Below are 20,856 nucleotides of genomic sequence, written 5' to 3'. Positions count from 1 at the left end.
AATCTACTCTCTGTAGCAATAGAAAGTGCCCAAACCCCAACTGCAGCCAATATTCCCACTACTGAGCACTGTGTATCATTCCAATGGAGCCAACAGGTGAGCCATTCACAACTCTGTGAGACACCAGAATCCGAAATGGTCAATGGAAATACATCTGGATACTGCCAACAGAACTGAGGCTATGACTGTGGGTCTGCAGGTGTTCAGGGCAGAGAGGAAACAAGGATCAGTAGTGGAAGAATATCAGCATTCTTGGCATGTGTGTGATACAGTCACTCTCTAATGCTAAAACATTAATACTACAAATCTCCAATGCTAATCTATTGCAGATCTATATTGCAGATCTTGAAGATGCAAAAACAAAAACAAAAAAAAATGCTGACTGAAACCATGAAGAATTACAGGATCAAATTAGTAACAATTATTGATGGAAAAGGAAAAATCTCTGGGCTATTCTCCCTGGTTACATACTTTTTTTTTTCAGTGAAATTATACCAAATATGTTCTCAGATATAATTTATATCAACAATAAAGACTCCTAGAAATCTGCAAATATTTTGAGATTAAATAATATATTTCCAGTGTGTGGAGAAATAGTAAACATGCCTTGCATGCAGCCAACCCCAGTTCAATCCCTGCCACTTGATGGTCACCAAGTACTGTAAAATAGGGCTTTGGAGGAGCCCTGAAAACCAGACCAGTGAGGTAGGTAGGTAATCTCAGCACCACTGGGTCCAAGGAGCTCTGCTTCCTCAGGTTCTGGCAGTAAATACTTAGTCTACTAGGCCAAGAATCACCAAGATTGGCCACTGGAACCCTAAAGCACCACTTGAGAGGTGCAAAAATAAATATATATTATACTTACATAGAATAACAGTTCTAAATAACCCATGAATCTCAGGGGTAAAATAAGACTATTTTGAACTAAATAAAAATAAACTTGCAACAATAAAATTCAACAAAATTGATAACGGATTAATAACACCAACCAAGAAAAATTCTTCGTCAATATCGTAAATGACAGCATGTTCCCATGTTGCCGCAATAGTGCCAAAATGCTCCCAGTTGGTGGTCGTTCTGGAGTTCTCTTCTTATACTTTGCAGCCCTTTCTCCACACTCTGTGAAGTAGAATTTTGCACGAAGGAGACGGTGGTCCAATCCCATTTAGAATTTTGGGACAACAGCGACGTCAGGCAAAATCATCGATTAAATATAATGTAGACAATTTCATTGTGGAACTGTTCACTGGGAGACTCCCATTTACAATGTTTAGATTCGGCCTTCTGGAACTGTGAGTTACCATGGATGGTCTTGGTCAACATGATGAACTCAGACAGTCTCTCACCCTGTTCATTTCATTCTAGGCCACGGGTCCTGATGTGGAGTTCTTCGGCTGATCATCTTGGTCCTGTCTTGGCATTAAATTCACCGACAATGATCTTGTAGAAGGTGTGATCTTCTTTATAGAACTTCTCCAGCTTTGTGTAGAACTTCTCATTTTCTTCTTCATCATAATTAATTGGATGTTGGTGCATAGACAACAAACAGAAACTGCTGGCAGTGAGTCACATCTATTCAAGTGTAATTCAACCGATTCGGGTTGTTAGGCATTCAAATGGATCAATGCTCATTGCCAGGTCGTGTTGACAAGGACACCAACACCACTGATGACTCTTTTGTCGCATGTTTGAAGGAACAGTTCTTTTCCAGTGTCAAAAATGGTGTGATGCGCTAGGGGAAAAGCAGCTCAGATAGAGAAGGGAGCACCAAATAAAGGGTGTTGGGAGGATCCTCCCAGGATGGGAGATGCGTGCTGAGAGTAGATTATAGACCGAACATGATTGCAACTCAATGCCTCTTTTGCAAACCACAGCATCCAAAATGAGAGAACAAAAGGGAATGCCCTGCCACAGAGGCAGGGGAGAATGGGGGGAATGGGGGGTGGGAGGGATACTGGGATCAGTGATGGTGGAGAATGGGCACTGGTGGAGGGATGGGTACTCAATCATTGTATAACTGAAACCCAAGCACAAAAATTTGTAAGTCTACAACTGTACCTCATGGTGTTTCACTAATAAAAATTTTTAAAAAATAAATAAAAATAAAAACACTAGCCATGCAAAAGGAAAAAAAAAGAAAATGGCATGATGTGATCAATGCATTCTTGGTCAGACCAATGATGTCGTACTTCATCTTCCACGCTTGCACCATCAGGTCCTCAAGGGATGCTTCCGATGCCAGCATACGTGTGTTGAAAGTACAGTCATTTTAGTCCTTCTTCGTTTTGGCAGCCTATTTCGACCCTGAGATTTTATCAGCCTCACCTTATTCATCCTTCTTAATGCTGCCATATTGGGGGACCTTTCAAGGTCAGGGGAACAAGACCCATTGTTTTTACTGGTTTTGGCATATCGAATACACCACGGATAGCTTGCCAGGCTCTACCGTGTGGAAGGGATACTCTTGGTAGCTTGCCGGGCTCTCTGAGTGGGATAGAGGTGTTTAGAGTGGCCTCTAATTGCCGTTGCAGGTGTTCCCATGGTTCAAACCATATTTGAATCCTGTCAAATATGGTGCGGTAATAATGAAAAATGGGTATTAAGTGTCTTATGATGTGCTGCGTGACCGCAGAGCGGAAAGTGGCCTGGAGCATGGCGGCGGCTGTGTAGTGGGGGTAGTGGAGGTCAGCTGATGAGGTATTTATCTGGCTCCGGCAGGGTGGATGTTCTGGGTGTGATCCCTGGTTCACTGGAGATTGGTGCAAGCAGGCAGAATATCTCTGTTTCTGGGTCCCGTTGAGCCTGGAGTCCAAGGTCACAAAATTTTGCTTTACCTGGTTTTGTGGGGTTTCCTCATGCGTGAGGTTCGGCCTGAGCGATCTGGAAAGCGGCCTAGAGCATGGTGGCAGCTGGGTAGTGATTCAGCACCTCCATGATTGTACGAGAAATGCTGAGAGAAAGCCACAAAAAGACGCCTGTCTTCAGAAACTCTCGAGGTCATTCACCAACATGGCTTGGCGCGAGCCTCAGGCAACCACAAGCTAAGTCTGAGCTTGCAAACCATTGCAGAGAAGTGATAAAGGAAGACCTCAGAGAGGGAAGAGTAATAGTGCTGGCTGATGCAGCAGAAGCTGGGAAAAGCATTCGCAACTTCCACCTGTCCTTCACCAAACTACAAGACCAAGATGACTGCCCTCTGACATCCTGATGGATATACGACATTTTCCAGAAGGGCAATGGAGATTATCTATGACTTCTACTCGGATCTCTTTGACAGCCACATCCCCACCTGCCCATATACCAAATTCCACAGGATGGATATGTTGTTCCCAGCATTCTTCCTTCTGAAATCCGACATACCATTTTGTCGATAAAGAAGCAAACAGCACATCTATTCAAGTGTAAACGTCCAATTCGGGTTGTTAGGCATTCAAATTAATCAATGTTTATGGTCAAGTTCGTGTTGAACTGACAACACCGACGCCTCTTTTGTCACATGTTCCAAGGAACAGTTCTTCCCCAGTGTCGAAAAGTGTGATGTGATTGATGCCTTCTTGTCTCGGTCAGACCAATGATGTTGTACTTGATCTTTCATGCATGCTTCACCATCAGGTCCTCGATGGATGTACTCAATGCCAGCGAACGTGCATTGAAAGTACAGACAGCCATTTTTGTCCTTTTTCATTTTGGCAGACTAGTTCAACCCTGAATTTTTTTTTTAATTTTATACAATATATTTCAAATAAAAAGCCTAAATGTTATACTAAGAGTTAAAACTTAAATGGAGCTCATATGTTACATGATTATCTCTGGTCTCAATTGTTACATAAATTTATTAATGTTAAATTTGATTTCCTTTTATTTAGGAAATAGCTTTATGTTTTTGCTTTAGTGGTTCCTTACATATATTACAGTACTTAAAGTTTCAATATTTTAATAGGTTATAGTTCCTACAGATGTAAAAATTGAATTTATAAACCGGCTTTCCCAGACTGGATTGTCTGTAATCTAAGTGACCAGCTTTGTCTCGTCCAGAAGGGTACCACAGGTATGTACATCCTCATTTATAACTAGATCCTCAAGTCAACCTTACCAAGTTTTTGTACACAAATATACATTGCTATCAAGTTGATATAATTACTGATTTTGCTCTTTTCTTACAAATATTAGTCTGTACATGGAATTCTTAAGAAAAAGAAAAAGAATCATTTGATAAAATGTTTCTTATTAATCAAGTCCTAGAAAGTTATTTGGAGCTTTAGACAAAACCAACTCGAAATTTTATCAGCCTCTCCTTCCTCATCCTTCTTAATGCTGCCATACTGGTGGCTCTTTCAGGGTCAGGGGAATGAGACCCATTGTATTTATTGGTTTGGGCATATATAATACACCGCAGATAGCTTGCCAGGCTCTGCCGTGCAGGCAGGACACTCTCGGTAGCTTGCCAGGCTCTCCGAGAGGGATAGAGGCTTTTAGGGCGGTGTCTAATCGTCCTTGCAGGTATTCCCGTAGTTCAAACCATATTTGAACCCCATCAAATATGGTGCGGTAATCTTGTATTAAATGTTTTATGATGGGTCTGGAAAGTGTCCTGGAGCATGGTGATGGCTGGATAGTGGAAGAAGTGGAGGTAACGGAGGTCTGCCGGGCTGCTAGGAGCAGGCAGAGGATCTCTGTTCCCGGCTCTGTTGAGCCTGGAGTCCAAGGTCACAGAGTTCCGCTTCCCTGGTTTCGTGGAGCTTCACTTGTGCATGAGTCTCGGCCCAAGTGTCCAGAAAGTGTCCTGGAACGTGGTGGGGGCTGGGTAGTGGAGGTAGTGGAGATCTGCCTTCACTTATCCATGATGTCAAAATTTTACCCATGCAGGTCTTTCATCACTTACCCATGATGTCAAAAGCATTTAATAAAATTTAATAGCCAATTTTAATTCACTCTCATTTCCTCTCACACAAAATCTCTAAAAGACAGACATAAACACACACACAAAATCAGAACAACACATTTGCACTTAAGTCAGAAAAAAATCACAAGAATTCTTCTACCGATAATGTCATTGCATACTGCTCAAGAAGTTCAGGAAAAGCAACAAAAGTAAACATGAGATAGGTAAATACATACACGCACACATATATGTCACAAAAATAAACATGAGAACAAGGTCAAGGCAAAAATGAGTACAGATTCTGAGTATCCCTCTGAAACATTAAAAGTGTGCATTCTCTCTCTCTCTGTCTCTCTCTCTGTCTCTCTCTCTCTCTCTCACACACACACACACACACACACACACACACACACACACACACACACACATCCTGGACCATAGTACAGCAGGCAGGGCACTTGCTTTACACACAGTAGACCACAGTTCAATCCCAGCACTCCATATGGTCCTCAGAGTCTAACCAGGAGCAACTCCTGAGTGCAGAGCAAGGTTGGGCCCTGAGCATGTTGGGTTTGGCCCCAAACAGAACAAAACATACAATGACAAAAAAGTTAACGCAGATCAGTCATTTAGCTGGTTATAAAATAAATATGGGGAGGAAAGCTTTCTCTTCTTTCAGCAATTTTGAAAAATATACAACCCACTTGAAGTATCAATGAAAACCTCTCAAACCTCTCCTAGGATCCTGGAATAGAGCAGTGAACTATGAAGTTTATGATTTTCAAGGAGCTCATAATCTACAGAGAAGATACAGATAGTAAAACAAATGGTCAGGTTTCTTTACTACTTGTAAAACTTAAGGAAATTTAAAAAAACAGGAATTAACTTTACTTTAGACAAAGATTGTATGGGAGCAGGTGGTTCAGATGGAGTCATCGAAGGTATTTTCTTTGAAGAGAAATTAAAGACTAAACTGAAGGAAAAGTGTGGCACATTAAAAATACCCACCAGTCCTGATAAAAAAAATCAGAAATGAAAAGGGGGACATCACAACAGAAACTACAGAAATAAAAAGGATCCTCAGAGGGGCTGGAGAGATAGCACAGTGGGTAGGGCATTTGCCTTGCATGCAGCCGACCCGGGTTGGATTCCCAGTATCCCATATGGTCCCCTGCGCACCGCCAGGAGTAACTCCTGAGTGCAGAGCCAGGAGTAACCCCTGTGCATCACGAGTTGTGAACCAAAAACCAAAAAGAAAAAAAAGATCCTCAGAGATTACTTTCAGAATTTTTATGCCATAGAACAAGAAAACCTCAAGGAAACTGATAAATCTCTGAATTCCTATAGCCTCCCAAGGCTGAATCAAGAGGACTTGCAGTATCTGAACAGACCTATTACCATTGAGGAAAATGAAATGTTAATAAAAAGTCTCTCCAAAAACAAAAATCCAGGCCCAGATAAACTCACTAGTGAATTCTTCCAAACATTTAGAGAGGGTTTACTCCCAAACCTTTTCAAGCTTTTCCAGGAAACTAAGAATGAGAAACACTTCCAAACAGTTTCTATGAGGCAAATATCACCCTAATAACAAAAATAGAGAAAGATACCACAAATAAAGAGAATTACAGGGCGATATCCCTGATGAACACAGACGCAAAGATCCTCAACAAAATCCTAGCAAACAGAATTCAAAGACTCATCAAAAAGATATTACACCATGACTAAGTGGGTTTCATCCCAGGGATGCAGAGATGGTTTAACATTAGCAAATCAATGAACAAGATCCATCATATCAATAAAAGAAAAAATAAAAACCATGTGATCATATGAACAGACACAGAGAAAGCATTTGACAAGACCAAGCACACATTTATGATGAAAACTCTCAGCAAAATGGGCTCTGAAGGAACTTTCCTCAATACATCAAAGCCATCTACCAAAAGCCCAAACACCATCCACAATGGGGAGAAATTAAAAGCCTTCCCTCTGAGAGCGGGGACAAGACAAGGTTGCACACTACCGCCATTCTTATTTAATATTATACTGGAAGTACTTGCAATGGCAGTTAGGCAAAAACAAAAAAAGATATTAAGGGCATCCAGATAGGAAAGGAAGAGGTCAAGCTATCACTCTCTGCAGACAATGTGATAAAATACTTAGAGAATCCTAATGAGCCTAGTAAAAAGCTCCTAGAAACAATAGGTTTGTATAGTAAAATGGCAGGCTACAAAATCAACACCCAAAAGTCCATGGTTTTTCAATATATAAATAATGAACGAGACAAAATAGATATTCAAAAAACAATCCCATTCAAAATAGTGCCTCAGAAAATCAAGTACCTCAGAATTAGCTTAAGTAAAGAAGTGAAGGACCTATAGAAAGAAAATTACAAAACACTACTCCAAGAAATAACAGCGGACACTAGGAAATGGAGACACATCCCCTGCTCATGGATATGGAGGATTAACTTTATAAAAATGACAATACTCTCCAAAGCATTACACAGATTTAATGGGGTCTCTATCACGATATCCATGACGTTCTTAAAAGAAATAGACACAACACTCCTGAAATTCATATAAAACAATAAACCCACACGAATAGCTAAAGCAATGACCTTGTCTGGGCCGGGTGCTGTTCATTTCTTTACCGACGAAATGGCATGTCAGATTTCGGAAGGGAGAACGTTGGGAATGACATATCCATCCTGTGGAATTTGGTATGTCGGCAAGTGGACATGGCTATCGAAGGGATTTGAGTAGAAGTCATGGATAATCTTCTCCATTGCAGTTCTGGAGGATGTGATGGATCCACGGGCGTTACAAATACTTTTCCCGGCTTCTGCTGCATCTACTAGCACTTCTGCTCTTTTCTCTTTGAGGTCTTCCTTGATCTTATCTCTGCACTGCTTTGGGAGCTCAGACATTAACTTGCGGTTGCCTAAGGCATGCGCCAAACCACACTGGCAAATAAGCTCAAGAGCTTTCGAAGACAGTCTTTTTTTGTGGCTATCTCTCTCTTGGCGTTCCTCACACATTCATGGAGGTGCTGTACCAGTCGATCATATTCCTCTTCAATGTTATCAACAATGGCATCTTTCCATGTTGCCGCAATAGTGCCAAAGAGCTCCCAGTTGGTGGTCGTTCTGGGAGTTCTCTTTTTAAACTTTGCAGCCCTTTCTCCCCGCTCTGTGAAGTAGAATTTTGCACAAAGGAGACAGTGGTCCAATCCCATTCGGAATTTTGGGACAACAGCGACATCGGTCAGGCAAAACCATCCATTGAATATGATGTGGTCTATTTCGTTGTGGGATGGTCCACCGGGAGACTCCCATGTCCAACGTTTAGATTCTGCCTTCTGGAACTCTGAGTTACCATGGATGGTCTTGGTCGACATGATGAACTCAGACAGTCTCTCACCCTGTTCGTTCCATTCTAGGCCATGGGTCCCGATGTGAATTTCTTCAGCTGATCTTCTCGGTCCTATCTTGGCATTAAAATCACCCACAATGATCTTGTAGAAGGTGTGGTCTTCTTTATAGAACTTCTCCAGCTCCATGTAGAACTTCTCAATTTCTCTTTCATCATAATGAGATGTTGGTGCGTAGACAACAAAGATAGAAACTGCCGGCAGTGAGCCACATCTATTCAAATGTAAATGTCCGATTCGGGTTGTTAGGCATTCAAATGTATCAATGCTCATGGCCAAGTTTGTGTTGACAAAGACACCGAAGCCTCCGACACCTCTTTTATCGCATGTTCCGAGGAACAATTCTTCTCCAGTGTCGAAAACGTCATGGTGAGATTCATGCCTTCTTGTCTCGGTCAGACCAATGATGTCGTGCTTGATCATTAGCGCTTGCACCATCAGGTCCTCGATGGATGCATCTGATGCTAGTGTACATGCATTGAAAGTACAGACGATCATTTTTGTCTTCCTTCGTTGTGGCAGCCTAGTTCGGCCTTGAGATTTTGTCGGCCTCTCCTTTCTCATCCTTCTCAGTGCTGCCACTTACAATTTAAAAAAAAAAAAAAAACAGAAAAGGGGGCTGGAGTACAGTGGGCAGGGCGTTTGCCTTGCATGTGAATCACCCAAGTTCGATTCGCAGCATCCCATATGGTCCTCTGAGTACTGCCAGGAGTCATTCCTGAGTGCCAAACCAGGAGTAACCCCTGTGCATCGCTGAGTGTAACCCAAAAAGCCGGGATTACACAGCATGGGGGCACTTGGTGGGTATAACGCCTACGTACTGGAAAATGGGTCGTGTAATCCCATCAACGGCAAAGACCCAGAGATTATAAAACCCGGTTCCCAGAAGAGAACAGCACAGGGTCTCCTGCCTCCACGCCTGGCTGTCCTCACTGGGGCCCCTTGGAGGAGGGCAGGTTGAGTTTCCCTTCCCGCCCCGAGCAGAGCCCCAGCAGCTGAAGACCTCCAGTTCCAACCACAGCCATGCTTAAGACCATTCTACACACATTCCGACGCGCGTCATGCATGAAGGAACCAGCAGAGGAACCCAGGTGTGTGGGACCCGGGGTTTAGATCTCCAAGCCTGCTCGGATCAGGACTGGGCCTCCTCAATCCAGATCCCCCATCTTCCAGTATGTAGGCGTTACACCCACCAACTGCCCGGGCTGTGTAATCCCATCAAAGTCCAAGAACCAGAGACTATAAAACCCAACTTCCGGATGACATCTTATTATCTAGTTCTTACTCTGGAGAACCTGGCAGGCTACCGAAAGTATCCTGCCCGCACGGCAGAGTCTGGCAAACTCTCGGTGTATTCAATATGCCAAAAACCAGTAATAATGATGGGTCTCAGGAGACCCTGAAAGAGTCTTGAATGTGGAACTTTCTAAAATCTCAGGACAAGACAAAGGAGACGTTACTGGTGCCTGCTCAAGGAAATCAATGAACAACAGGATGACAGTGATACAGTGATTGTGTACTTATACACATGTGTAATATATAACAGTCACGGTCCTCCCGTTATTCATCGATTTGCTCGAGCGGGCCAGTAACATCTCCATCGTGAGACTTGTTACTGTGTTTGGCATACTGAATACTTTACGGGAAGTTTGCCAGGCTTTGCCGTGTGGGCGAGATACTCTCGGTAGCTTGCCGGGCTCTCCGAGAGGGGCAAAGGAATCGAACTCAGGTCGGCCATATCGGCCGCTTGCAAGGCAAACGCCTTACCCACTGTGCTATCGCTCCAGCCCGTGTAATATATATAAGGACACACATTTTTTAATTCTTGATGACATCCAGCCATATGCTCAGGGACTATGCACAGCTCAGTTCTCAAGAGTAACTTTCTGGTGGTGCTCAGAGGACAATGCAGTGCTGAGGATTAAACCCAGGGCTTCTAACCAAAAAGCACGTACTCTAACGCACTGAGCTATCTACCTGGAGAGATCATCTCAATGTCTACGAAATGATTCAAATAAGTAAAAAGACTATTTTAGAAAGTACTGACATGAGTTTTCATTCATAATAGCAAAAACCCTAGATTTCTTTTAAATGAGTATAGGTAGACTCCTATAAGGACAAGGGTACTGTAGCTCAGGACAGCTCAATGGCACAGCCACCTACTTAGTAGATGAAAGGCCGCCCGTTCAATCCTCAGTCCCATCAGCATGTCCAAGTGTGATCCCAGCAAAAGAGTCATTGGGATCCCTGGAAACACAAGGTATGCAAACTCAGGCTTTCCACAATCAAGCACAGTAACTCAAGTGTGCTACCCCCAGTGAACTAACACTTCAACCAAAAAACAGCATGCCAGGACTCCAACTAGGTGCGACCCCTCGTGAAGAACATATGATCATCACAACTCAGGTGTGTGACCACTTGCACCACCAAAACAATGAAGAGGGGAGGGGAAAGGTGACTTTTTAGAAGTCTTTTGATGTTGAAAGGTAACAGAAAGGGAAGGATGACAGGGTAGTCGATAAAGAAATTCTTCCCAAATGACTATCATCAATTACCCATTTGGGGAAGAAAAAATGTGAGATGAGTTTCTATTTTTTAAAACTTTTCAAATGCTTTACCAAAAAGTCTATTTCAATTAGTGAAAGAGCCAAACATGTGTGCTTTGTAATGTAATACAGTGCAAAATATATATCATATATAAATTTTCCAGGTCAAAAAAAATCATATAAATCAAAAATGCTAAGAGATTCTGAATTTTTTTATACATCAAAGCCACAGAAAATAAAAGGTCTAAACAATTTGTATAAAATAAACATAACAAGTAAATGCAGTGTATAATCCTATGTGATTCTCAATTGTCAACTTAAAAAATGCAATTATTTTTGACAACCAAAAACAGTATAAATTGTATCTTAAATTACAAAATAAAAATTCTTTTTAATAATTTTAGATTTAGGTCTTAGGGTATGATAAGAATGTTGTGGTTATATAAAACAATGGCTTATTTCTTGGGAGATAATGGACTGAAGTTCTTAGAAAGAAATTTATCACTTCTACAACTTCTTTCAAAGGTATACACACACAGACACACACACACACACACACACACACACACAACACCAATCATACCTAGTTGAGAAGATAGAAAACTGTTAACAACTGGTTTATAATTTTTAAAAACTCATATTTTAAAGCATATTCCAATCTTATACCTTATCTATTAATAATTATTTTTTTCTTTCATATTTAGTTTTTAAAAACATGTTGAATTCCTGTATGTCGTGTTTTGAGGTCACATTATTTAGCTCAAATATTCCTAGACATTAAAAATATTATAAATATTAAGTTAAAAGATTATTTTAAAGACAAAGATACGAAATATTTCTATAAATTCAGTCAGGAAACAACAAGAGTCAATTTAGGGGTCATTTAAAAGCTTTAAATGAATGCTGACAACACTGTCTATGCACACAGGCCTCAGACAGACTGGACACTTAGTACAGTCCAGGAGAGACCACGGGCAGGCAGTTTAAGAAACTCATGCTCCTCTGAGTGTCTTTCTATGCAAAAACTTGAAGTCTGTTTCTTTCTTAAAAGTAACAAGATTTATGGCCAGAGATAGAGTAGAGGTTAGGGAATGAATGTCTTGCCCACAATCAACATGAGTTCAATCCCTGTGTACAGCTGGCTGTGGCCAAAAATCCTACTGAATCAAAATACTCTTGGCCACAACTATATTTTAAACCTGCATTAATCAAATAAAATTCTTTGCCATTGTTATACCACAAAACACTTAGTCAATCTTAGTATTAGGCCAAACTTTAAAAGGGTAAGTAACACATGGTTACTAAATTTGTCAATTAAAGACTTTCAATATGTGCCATGCCTGACCTTTTTTTCTTTTAAACACGTTCCATTTATAGCTTATGATGATGAATGCAAGATCTCTGCATTCACAAAGACAAACTTTTAATGAAGAGTTTTTTGTTCTCTCTCTTTCCTCCCTCTTCCTTCCACCCTCCCTCTCCTTCCCTCTCTCCTTCTCTCTCCTTCTTTCTCTCTCTCTTTCCCTCTCTCTCTCACACACACACACAGACACTTTCATTTTTAGAAAATATGACATGAAAAGATGTAACAAATTAAAAAGAATACTGAAAACTGCCTCAATCGAGGATATTAAAGACACTGGAAACTGGCATCGAAGCAGCATCAAGATTAATTTTTTTTTTAAATATTCAAGTAAGCAGGCAGAAAATTTAAGAAAGAGTCAAGGCTTCCAAGATGCTTTTGATGCCAGTGTGCCCCAGTGACCTCTGTGAAACAGAGAGGAGAGAGATGGCCACTTTCTCCAGTTCCACCTCCGATACCCCGGATGAACTAGGGAGTGTAGGACTGAAGCCGTCTCTGATGAGTCCCTGAAGGCCTCAAGTCCCGCTAGCCTTCAAGCCATGCCTGACATCACTTGTTCAGTGAGGCATGGAAATTAATTCCACCACCTAATTTCTCGGAGAGCCCTACACTCAGCTGGAGCGAGGAACTGCTCTTTGCAGGCAAGGAAAGACAACTCCAGGTCTTACCCGGGCCTGTTGGGTCCTTTGCATTCTCACAGAAAAGAATTTCCAGAGACAAGCAGTGAAGTAGAAACAGATTTTATTTGGAGGTTTTTGAGGAAGGGGTAGGAGGGAGAGAAAAAGAGAATAATGATCTCAAGAGAGAAGGCGGGCTTTGGAGAAAAGTGAACAGATTCCCAGTACAAACCCCAGCACTAGATATGAAAGCAGGAAAGCACACATCTCAGGAGGGGAGATGTGAGACCATGCTCGTTTGGCCACGGAACATGGACTCAGGCAGCACAGGGGCCTGGGAATGAGTGCTTCTCTGTTCAAGCTGGCTTTTGCAGAAACTCTCCCAACCTGCCCCACTTGGGGGTTTCTGCTTGGTAAGAGTTTACTGCCAGGGTGTCTGCCACAGGGATAGAGCTGGGAGTAGTTGATGGTCTACCATTTGAAGGGGAATCTCCTTCATCTGATACGTAATTTGATATCCTCCTTCATTAAGTCACAAAGTCCTCACATCAACTATTTCTATGTCATTTGACAGTAGAGAAATGGGCACCTTCACATATATAATACTTGTATAAAAATGGCTGAATGACAGAAAAATCACCACCAATAGAAATGTCAATGATGGCCAAGAATGAGAGATGGAGAAGGTGGTCAATTAGGTCCCTAATAATAAATATTATTAACAGAAATTTTAACTTTAACAAGAGCCTTTTGTTTTTTTACTATTTCAAACAAATTTCACTTTCAGTTAACAACTGCACAAGCATTATAAAATATTTATAAACCAGTAATGGGAGTCCTGTTTGTCATATAGATTTTTAATTTATGTTTGAGACCACATAAGACTTTCCCTTTAAAATTGTCAATCTCTATATTCACTTTTTGTAATGTTTGTACGCTAACTCATGGATTGTATGATAATGTGTTACCACTGTATTTAAAATTCACATCAGAAATTGAACAATTCTTCAAATATCCAAAGTGAAGCTTAGGTTTCAAAAGTAAAGTTGGTGAATTGGGCCTTTGGGTGGAAAATTGTGTGCCTTGTATGTGTGAAGCCTGTGGGGGGGCAGCATAAAATGTTCTTTTTTTAAAAATGTGCAAATAAAAAATTGATAAAACTATTATCAATAACAGAATTTTCCAAATATGATGACCAGAATATAAGCACTCAACAAAACACATGAAGGACATATGTAATACTATGTCATGCCTTGTACAGGTTGAGAAGTTTAAAAAGAGAGATTTTTTAAATATACTGTTATGATACATAAATAATATGATGTATTTTATGCATCAATTTTAATATGATCCATAAAATACTCAAGGTTTTCTAGTAAGTGTGAAATTTTGGGCAGCATTAGAACCTATCAATCCACAAACAAGAAAAAAACTCCAGTGTAAAATGTTTCTTACTTTTTATTACTTATTTCACTATATAGTGAAACAGTGAATAGTTTGGGAATACAGGAATCAAGAAAAGAGTCTACAAGTAACTGGACAGGAATGCCTTAGTCAACAACCATGGGATCGCATATATCCCCTTCCAGAATAATATGCAGGTCCTCAGAGAATTAAAGCCCGATTAAAGAAGAAACCACTACAGACAATGTTTAAAACAGGGACACTATATTAAATTTCCTGTCATTTGTACATAGGAGAGTAGGTCTATATCCCTGAGAGGAGATGAGGTTTCAAGGTTGGAAATGTCTAATGCATCTACCCTGATATTTGTTCTTTATCCACCTCTGAAGACAGAACTAACAATATTTAAATCACAGTTACACACTCCTTAGACAGACTGGGTTCTTTGGATTCTGACTAAGATTACTAAAAGAACTAAGTTTACCGAACAGGGGTAGGGAGTCAGAGAAAAGGCAGGATGGGGTTAATGAGAAAGGACTTAGGGATATAAGAAGGGGTATGGTAGTGCAATCACTTTGTATACCAAAAGCAGAGAAATCAACACTATTATAACCACATTATCTCAATTAGGAAAAAAAAGTGGAGGACTGAGAGCACAGTGGGTAGAGCACTTGCCCTGCACATGGTTGATCTGGGGTTTGACTTCTACCACCCCAAATAGTTCCCCAAGCCCCACCAGAAGTGAACCTGATAAAGGAGCCAGGAATAAGCCCTAAGCAATGCTGAGTATAGTCCAAAAAACCAAAACCAAAACAACAAAAAAGGCATAGTTCTTTTAGGAACTCATGTCTTCATTCTTCTGAAGTAGAAATAGCATCACTAAGAGGCCTAGTACACATTATCAACTTGTATACTATAGTATTATTTATCACAGCTGAGTGCGTCAAACAGAAAGAAATCGTCAGAGAACTAATCTGGGTTGATTAGAGAGCTAAAAAGAAATCAGAGAAGGAAACAAATGCTAAGGTTCAAATAAAAGGAATAGAATAAAAAAAAGTGCAAACAATTTTATAAACTTATTGGGCAAGTTTTGTAAAAATTCACAAAAAGTTAAAACCTCAGTATAGTAACTAGGGAAGGTAAAAGCACTCTAATTACTAACATGGTTAAATTGTGCGACTAGTGATCTTTAGAGAAATGGCACCCAAGCCACGGGCTTTCCTGTCTCTCGGCCATCACTGTCAGGCATGACGTCTAGCTCTCTGCACTTACCGCCATATACGGTCTACACCCCGCATCTCTTGTCTTAGCAATGGAGTCCACAAGCTGTCCACTGATGCCAAAGTCACAGAGCTTAATATTTCCACTTCTGTCCAGAAGAATATTGGAAGGTTTGATATCTGCAAGTGATAGATGTCATTCAATGTATGCGTAATAATCTATTAGCTATATTCAGAAAAATTTTGAACAAAAATTATGCAAAATCTCAGACAATGTGAAGCTAGCATGTCCTTAAAATTCAGATACAAAGATGTGAAACATCTTCATTAATCATATATATTCATTATTCATGTTAGTTGCATAAAGGTAATTAATATGCTCAGGTATAGAGAACTGTATAATTATACATGCCTATAAATGCAACACAGCAGGAGTAATTTCACCAGCAACATCTGAAAAACCCAAATGCTACAGGGTAGAGACTAATTTTTAATTAACATATTTATACTTTTAATGCATATACAAAATCTGGTTTTACTCTGTGGAAATAAGAACAATTTCCTGAATATTAATACTTAAAGTTCACTATCACAAAGTACTTCACAATAAATGTAGGAATTCTAAAATGTTCTCTTTGTTTTTATCATGAGACTTGTATTCATTTGCTAATTCAATGGGCTTTGTTTTAATTTTTATTACTGGAGGAGCTGCCCAGCACAGCTTGGGGTCTGGAGGCCAATCCAGCAACACATGGCTCAACAGTGACCGTCTGACCACTGCTGCTCAAGCCCACGGGGGCACTGTAGGTTGGGTGCGACAGCCCATGGGCGGGCAAGGGGGGTAGGGGCACACCGTGCCAGGATGGAACCTGACTTCAAAAGTGCAGTGAGTGCTCTTCCGACCTCTAAGCCGTGTACTCAGTCCTGTCCTGCTCTAAATTTGATAACTAGATAGCACTGTCCAAGACTGTCTCTGTACGCACGTATGTGTGTGTTAAAAGATCAATGTAATGACACACAACCAACAAAGCTCCACTATTCCTCTACCAGTCCACAGCCTGTGCCCTTTCAGCCCACTCCCTAACCCCCTTTAATAACTTGGTCTGTGATCAGAGTCTATGGGTTTTCATTGGACACTGCTTTGTATGTTTCTGTACTATTTATTAGTGAGATGACCCAATACTTGTCTTTCCCCTTCCAAATTATTTTATTCTGCATAAACATCTCCATTTATATCCATGTTGCAACAAATGCTACAACATAGCAAAAGCTTTATTCACCATTTCTAATAGTATTTCAGTATAATAATGATATGCCATATCATTATTATACATTAATCTGCCATTTACTGTTTCAAAATTACTTAACTCAAATATGAATAATAAATTTAATATATGAGAATACTAAGCCACTTCACAAATGTGTCAAAGGCAACTGCATGTGCAAAAAGTCCAATTTCAATTATGCTATACAATACAAATACAAATTATACCAAATTTATACCCAAACATATACACAATTTGGAGACTTACCTAACTTAGAAAATATAGTGGCCCTGAAAGACTGTAAGCATTGTAACCAGACAAGCAAAGGTTGAAAATCTGGGTTTAAAGCTCACTGTATGTCCTTGGGAAAACTACTCAATTATTTGCAACTTTAATGTCCATATCTACAAAATGAAATTAATACCTTATGCACCCCCCCCAATAATTATTTCTTCTTAAAATATATGGAGCCATATCAAGGAATACAACACTTATTCCTGGCTCTGTGTTCAGGGGGACTTTATGAGATACCAGGAAACTAACTGGGTCACCTGCGGTGAGGTGAAGTGCCCGACCCCCTACAATCTCTGACCACTGGAATAGTTTTCTTAGATAATTTCGTCAAGTTTCTCCCAATGAACCCCTTCTCAGATTCATTCTTGAGAGTTCATTTTCAGCTGTACAAGCACACGCCCAGTGTTTCTCACCCAAGCAAGTCAGCCTCAGGGAGTGCTACTTGACCATGGACTTCCAGTGACCTCAGAATCTGCCACTCAAGCAGTGTTGTAGACCGCCAGGGCTGCATCCAGTGATGCTCAGGAAACTGCAGTGCCAGGGACAGAATCGGGGTCAACTGCATGCAGGGGCTCAGACCCGTTGCTAGGTCACGACAGTAACTGGCTCCCTGATCCTCTCACCCAAGTGCTCTTACTGATCGGCTCTCTAGTTAGCACTTCTTCCTGGCAACCAGCTCACTATCAATGCATGTTCATGAATTGGTCAATTTTCCCCTTTTGTTCACTTATTCTATATCCCAAATTCAATCATTCTATCCACCTCACTGTCACTCTAATGGTTTAAAGAATAAAGGGGAGCAGAAAGATAGTCCAGTGATTAAGGTACTTCCCTTGCATTCCCAGGTTTGGGACCTAGCACTACCAGGAGTGACCCCTGAGCACAGAGCCAGGAGTAGTTCCTAAGTACCACTGGACATGGTGAAATATACCCTCTCAAAAAAATTAATAATAAAGTTAACTTTTCTTTTAATAAAAATAAGATTAAAATCAATTTTTTAAAGTATGTACTCAAAAAGTGATATAAAATTCCGAAAACACTTCTTCCACCACTTACCTGGTGACAGCCTCCCTCAAAGAACCCTCCTTGGGTGGCTGCATGTCATTAAGACACCCATCCTGCTCTGCGTTATCCATCTGTCACTGTTTGCCCAGTTGTTCACTGATTTGCTCGAGCAGGCCCAGTAACGTCTCCCTTTTGAGGCTTGTTGTTACTGTGTTTGGCATATTGAATACATCAAAGGTAGCTTGCCAAGCTTTGCTGGCGGGTGAGATACTCCGGTAGCTTGCCGGGCTCTCCGAGAGGGGCAGAGGAATCGAACCCGGCTCAGCCAGGCCAGCCATGTACAAGGTAAACGCCCTACCGCTGTGCTATCAATCTCATTATTCCAGTCTATCCAAAGTCTACCCAACACACTCTACTTTATGCGAGCACATAGGCAATTCTAGCCAATGAGACAGGAAAATGCCGAGCCATGCAGGAGAATGTCCCGCTCCTGAAACACCCATGCAGGAGGAGAGCTGCTGCCCCTGCAGGAGTCTGCGGTGCCTCATGTGGCCCAGACCGTCCACTCTCCCCCCAAAAACTACTTCTCTAAAACCTATCTTGACTTCCTACTCAATAAATTAAGTTGGCTTGAAACATAACAGCAGCCAATAAAAGAAAAATCAAATTAACAATGAAGTTTTAGGGCACACATAATACTTTTGCTAAACATGCAAAACTTTCACAAAGGCTTGTACAAGGATCATACCATTTATAAAGGCTTACACATAACTTTCAATAATTTTTCTATTAAAAGTATTTTCTTATGAATATTTAAAAAAAATCATACCCACCTCTGTGAATGATTTTCAAGTTTTCTTTTAAGTGGTTTAGTGCTTTCACAGTCTAAAGAGAAAACGCAGAAACAGCATAACAGTTTCTACTTGGTGACTAATCTAATCGTTCCGACCACCTGTTTCCAACCTTCTGGAGCTGGGCAGAGGGACACGCAGTGGACGGGACACCTCCCCCAAGCAGCCAACCCAGCCACCCCAGTCCATCCACAGCGCCCTTGGGGTCCCCAAGCCTGCCAGGACTGACGAGAGTGGGCCCTGTACCCTGTCCAGCGTGGCCTCAAAACAAAGTGCATTTTTTAAATTCAATGTTTCAGTATTCTGTTTTGTTTTGGGGCCGCATCTGGCTGTGTGGGCCCTTTCCCGCCTCAGTGTACGGGGTCAGTCTCCACGGTACTCTCGGACCATGCAGTACTGAAAATCAAGTCCACGAGCCCACACAGACAAGAAAATTCATTTTTCACTGAGTCACAGCCTGACCCTCTTCATTTCTCCATTTTTCAGTTAAAGTAAGATACTCAATGGCCTCTTTACATTTGACACCATAGTTGCCTTTATATACTGCTCACACAGCAAAAAAAAAAAGTAATTTACAAATTGTTAAATAGGCAGGTCAAAATTATAAAAAAAAAAAAGTTGTATAATGTTTTTTGTGCCTCTACACGTTTACAAGAACAATTATGTGTAAGAGTCTGAGTTCATGTTCAACCCTAACTTAGCAAGTTTAACAAAATTCTCAGTTTCTCATAGTCATTTGTACTCATGGAGCACTGGACCTTAAAAGCAATTTTTGCAGAGCATGAGTGTCTCTGTTCAACCATAAAGGCGATTTATCCAGAGTCTATGCCCATGTCTTGATCATAGGTTATGAAAAAATAATCAGCGGTTTCTTCAGGCACAGGAAATAAATACTTAAATTTAAATACTTACAATCATAAACTGAAAAAAGAACTGAATTAGGCCAAGCACTTACTCTGAAAACTTAAGTTCTACTTCCAGCAAGCTGCTAAGTATTAATGGCATTTGTGAGTTTAAATGGTCACTAATAGGAACAAATTTAACAAAGTAATCTTAATGCAGTACTTAATAAAAATGATTATCAGCAAATCTAAAAAAAATCAAATATATAAATTGTGTATGACTATATATTGCAAAATATAGAAGTAATTTATCTGTTTTCTAATTTGATGATCATCCTATATTAAAATAGTTAGGACTGGTATTGTAGAATCAGTTGCTTGGTTGAAATCGTTTACTTATAGTTACTGGTTTTCAAAGTAAATCAGTCACTAAACCTTTCCAAGTTTCAAATTCCACATCTGAAACAAAGGAGTTACACCATTTACCAGAGTTTCAATAAAGATACAAGATAACAAGATCTTGGACAGATGCAAACAAATACTTAATAACCATAAGCTAACATCATCATTCTATTATGATGGTATGATCACGAATACTACTAAGTTCCAATAATGGGCTGGCATGCTAGAGAGATGGCTAAATTGATCACAATAAAATTTCACATGTAAATCCAAAAAGCTTCTTTATCACAAGTATCTTTTTATAAGATCTAGCTTATAAAACTTTTAAATTCAAACCTCATTTCAGTGAGGTAACAAAATACTAACATCATAACTATGAATTTTTAGGATTATAACAAAAATTTTAATCTGATTTTTTAAATTCCAGTCATACACACATATTTACCTCATAACTAAAATTACTTCAGATTAATAATTTTTAACACTAACTTTTACTGATTAAAAAGAAGGAAGTTGGGAGGCTCAAGAGAGGGTACAAAGTTTAAGGCACTTGCCCTCACACACAACGGAGCTGGCTGGAGTCCCAGCACTGTCTCTAACCTCCCAACCACCACCAGGAGAGATGACTGAACACTGAACCAAGAGTAACCCTGAATATCACTGGGTGCAGCCAAAGCCCCAAAATCCCCCCAAAAAGGATAAACTGAAAGCTATTAACAGGTGACATTAAAAGTAG

At 40.4% G+C, this 20,856-nt stretch overlaps 1 protein-coding gene across 3 annotated transcripts in view; it reads right to left on the bottom strand.

Moving 5' to 3' along the window:
* The window catches only part of MAP2K4 (mitogen-activated protein kinase kinase 4), a 177,900-nt gene that overhangs the window by 39,574 nt on the left and 117,470 nt on the right, over positions 1 to 20,856 (bottom strand). For all 3 annotated transcript variants that reach the window (XM_056117815.1, XM_056117816.1, XM_056117817.1), the window contains 2 exons: positions 18,859 to 18,910; positions 15,514 to 15,641 (listed from right to left, as the gene is read on the bottom strand). In XM_056117815.1, the coding sequence (XP_055973790.1) occupies positions 15,514 to 15,641; positions 18,859 to 18,910 (180 nt within the window). The remainder of the gene's footprint in view (positions 1 to 15,513; positions 15,642 to 18,858; positions 18,911 to 20,856) is intronic.

This window comes from Sorex fumeus, unplaced genomic scaffold (assembly GCF_029834395.1).
Source record: "Sorex fumeus unplaced genomic scaffold, SorFum_2.1 ptg000036l, whole genome shotgun sequence".
In the NCBI taxonomy this organism is placed as follows: Eukaryota; Metazoa; Chordata; class Mammalia; order Eulipotyphla; family Soricidae; genus Sorex; species Sorex fumeus.
This window is presented reverse-complemented; position numbering and strand designations above follow the sequence as displayed.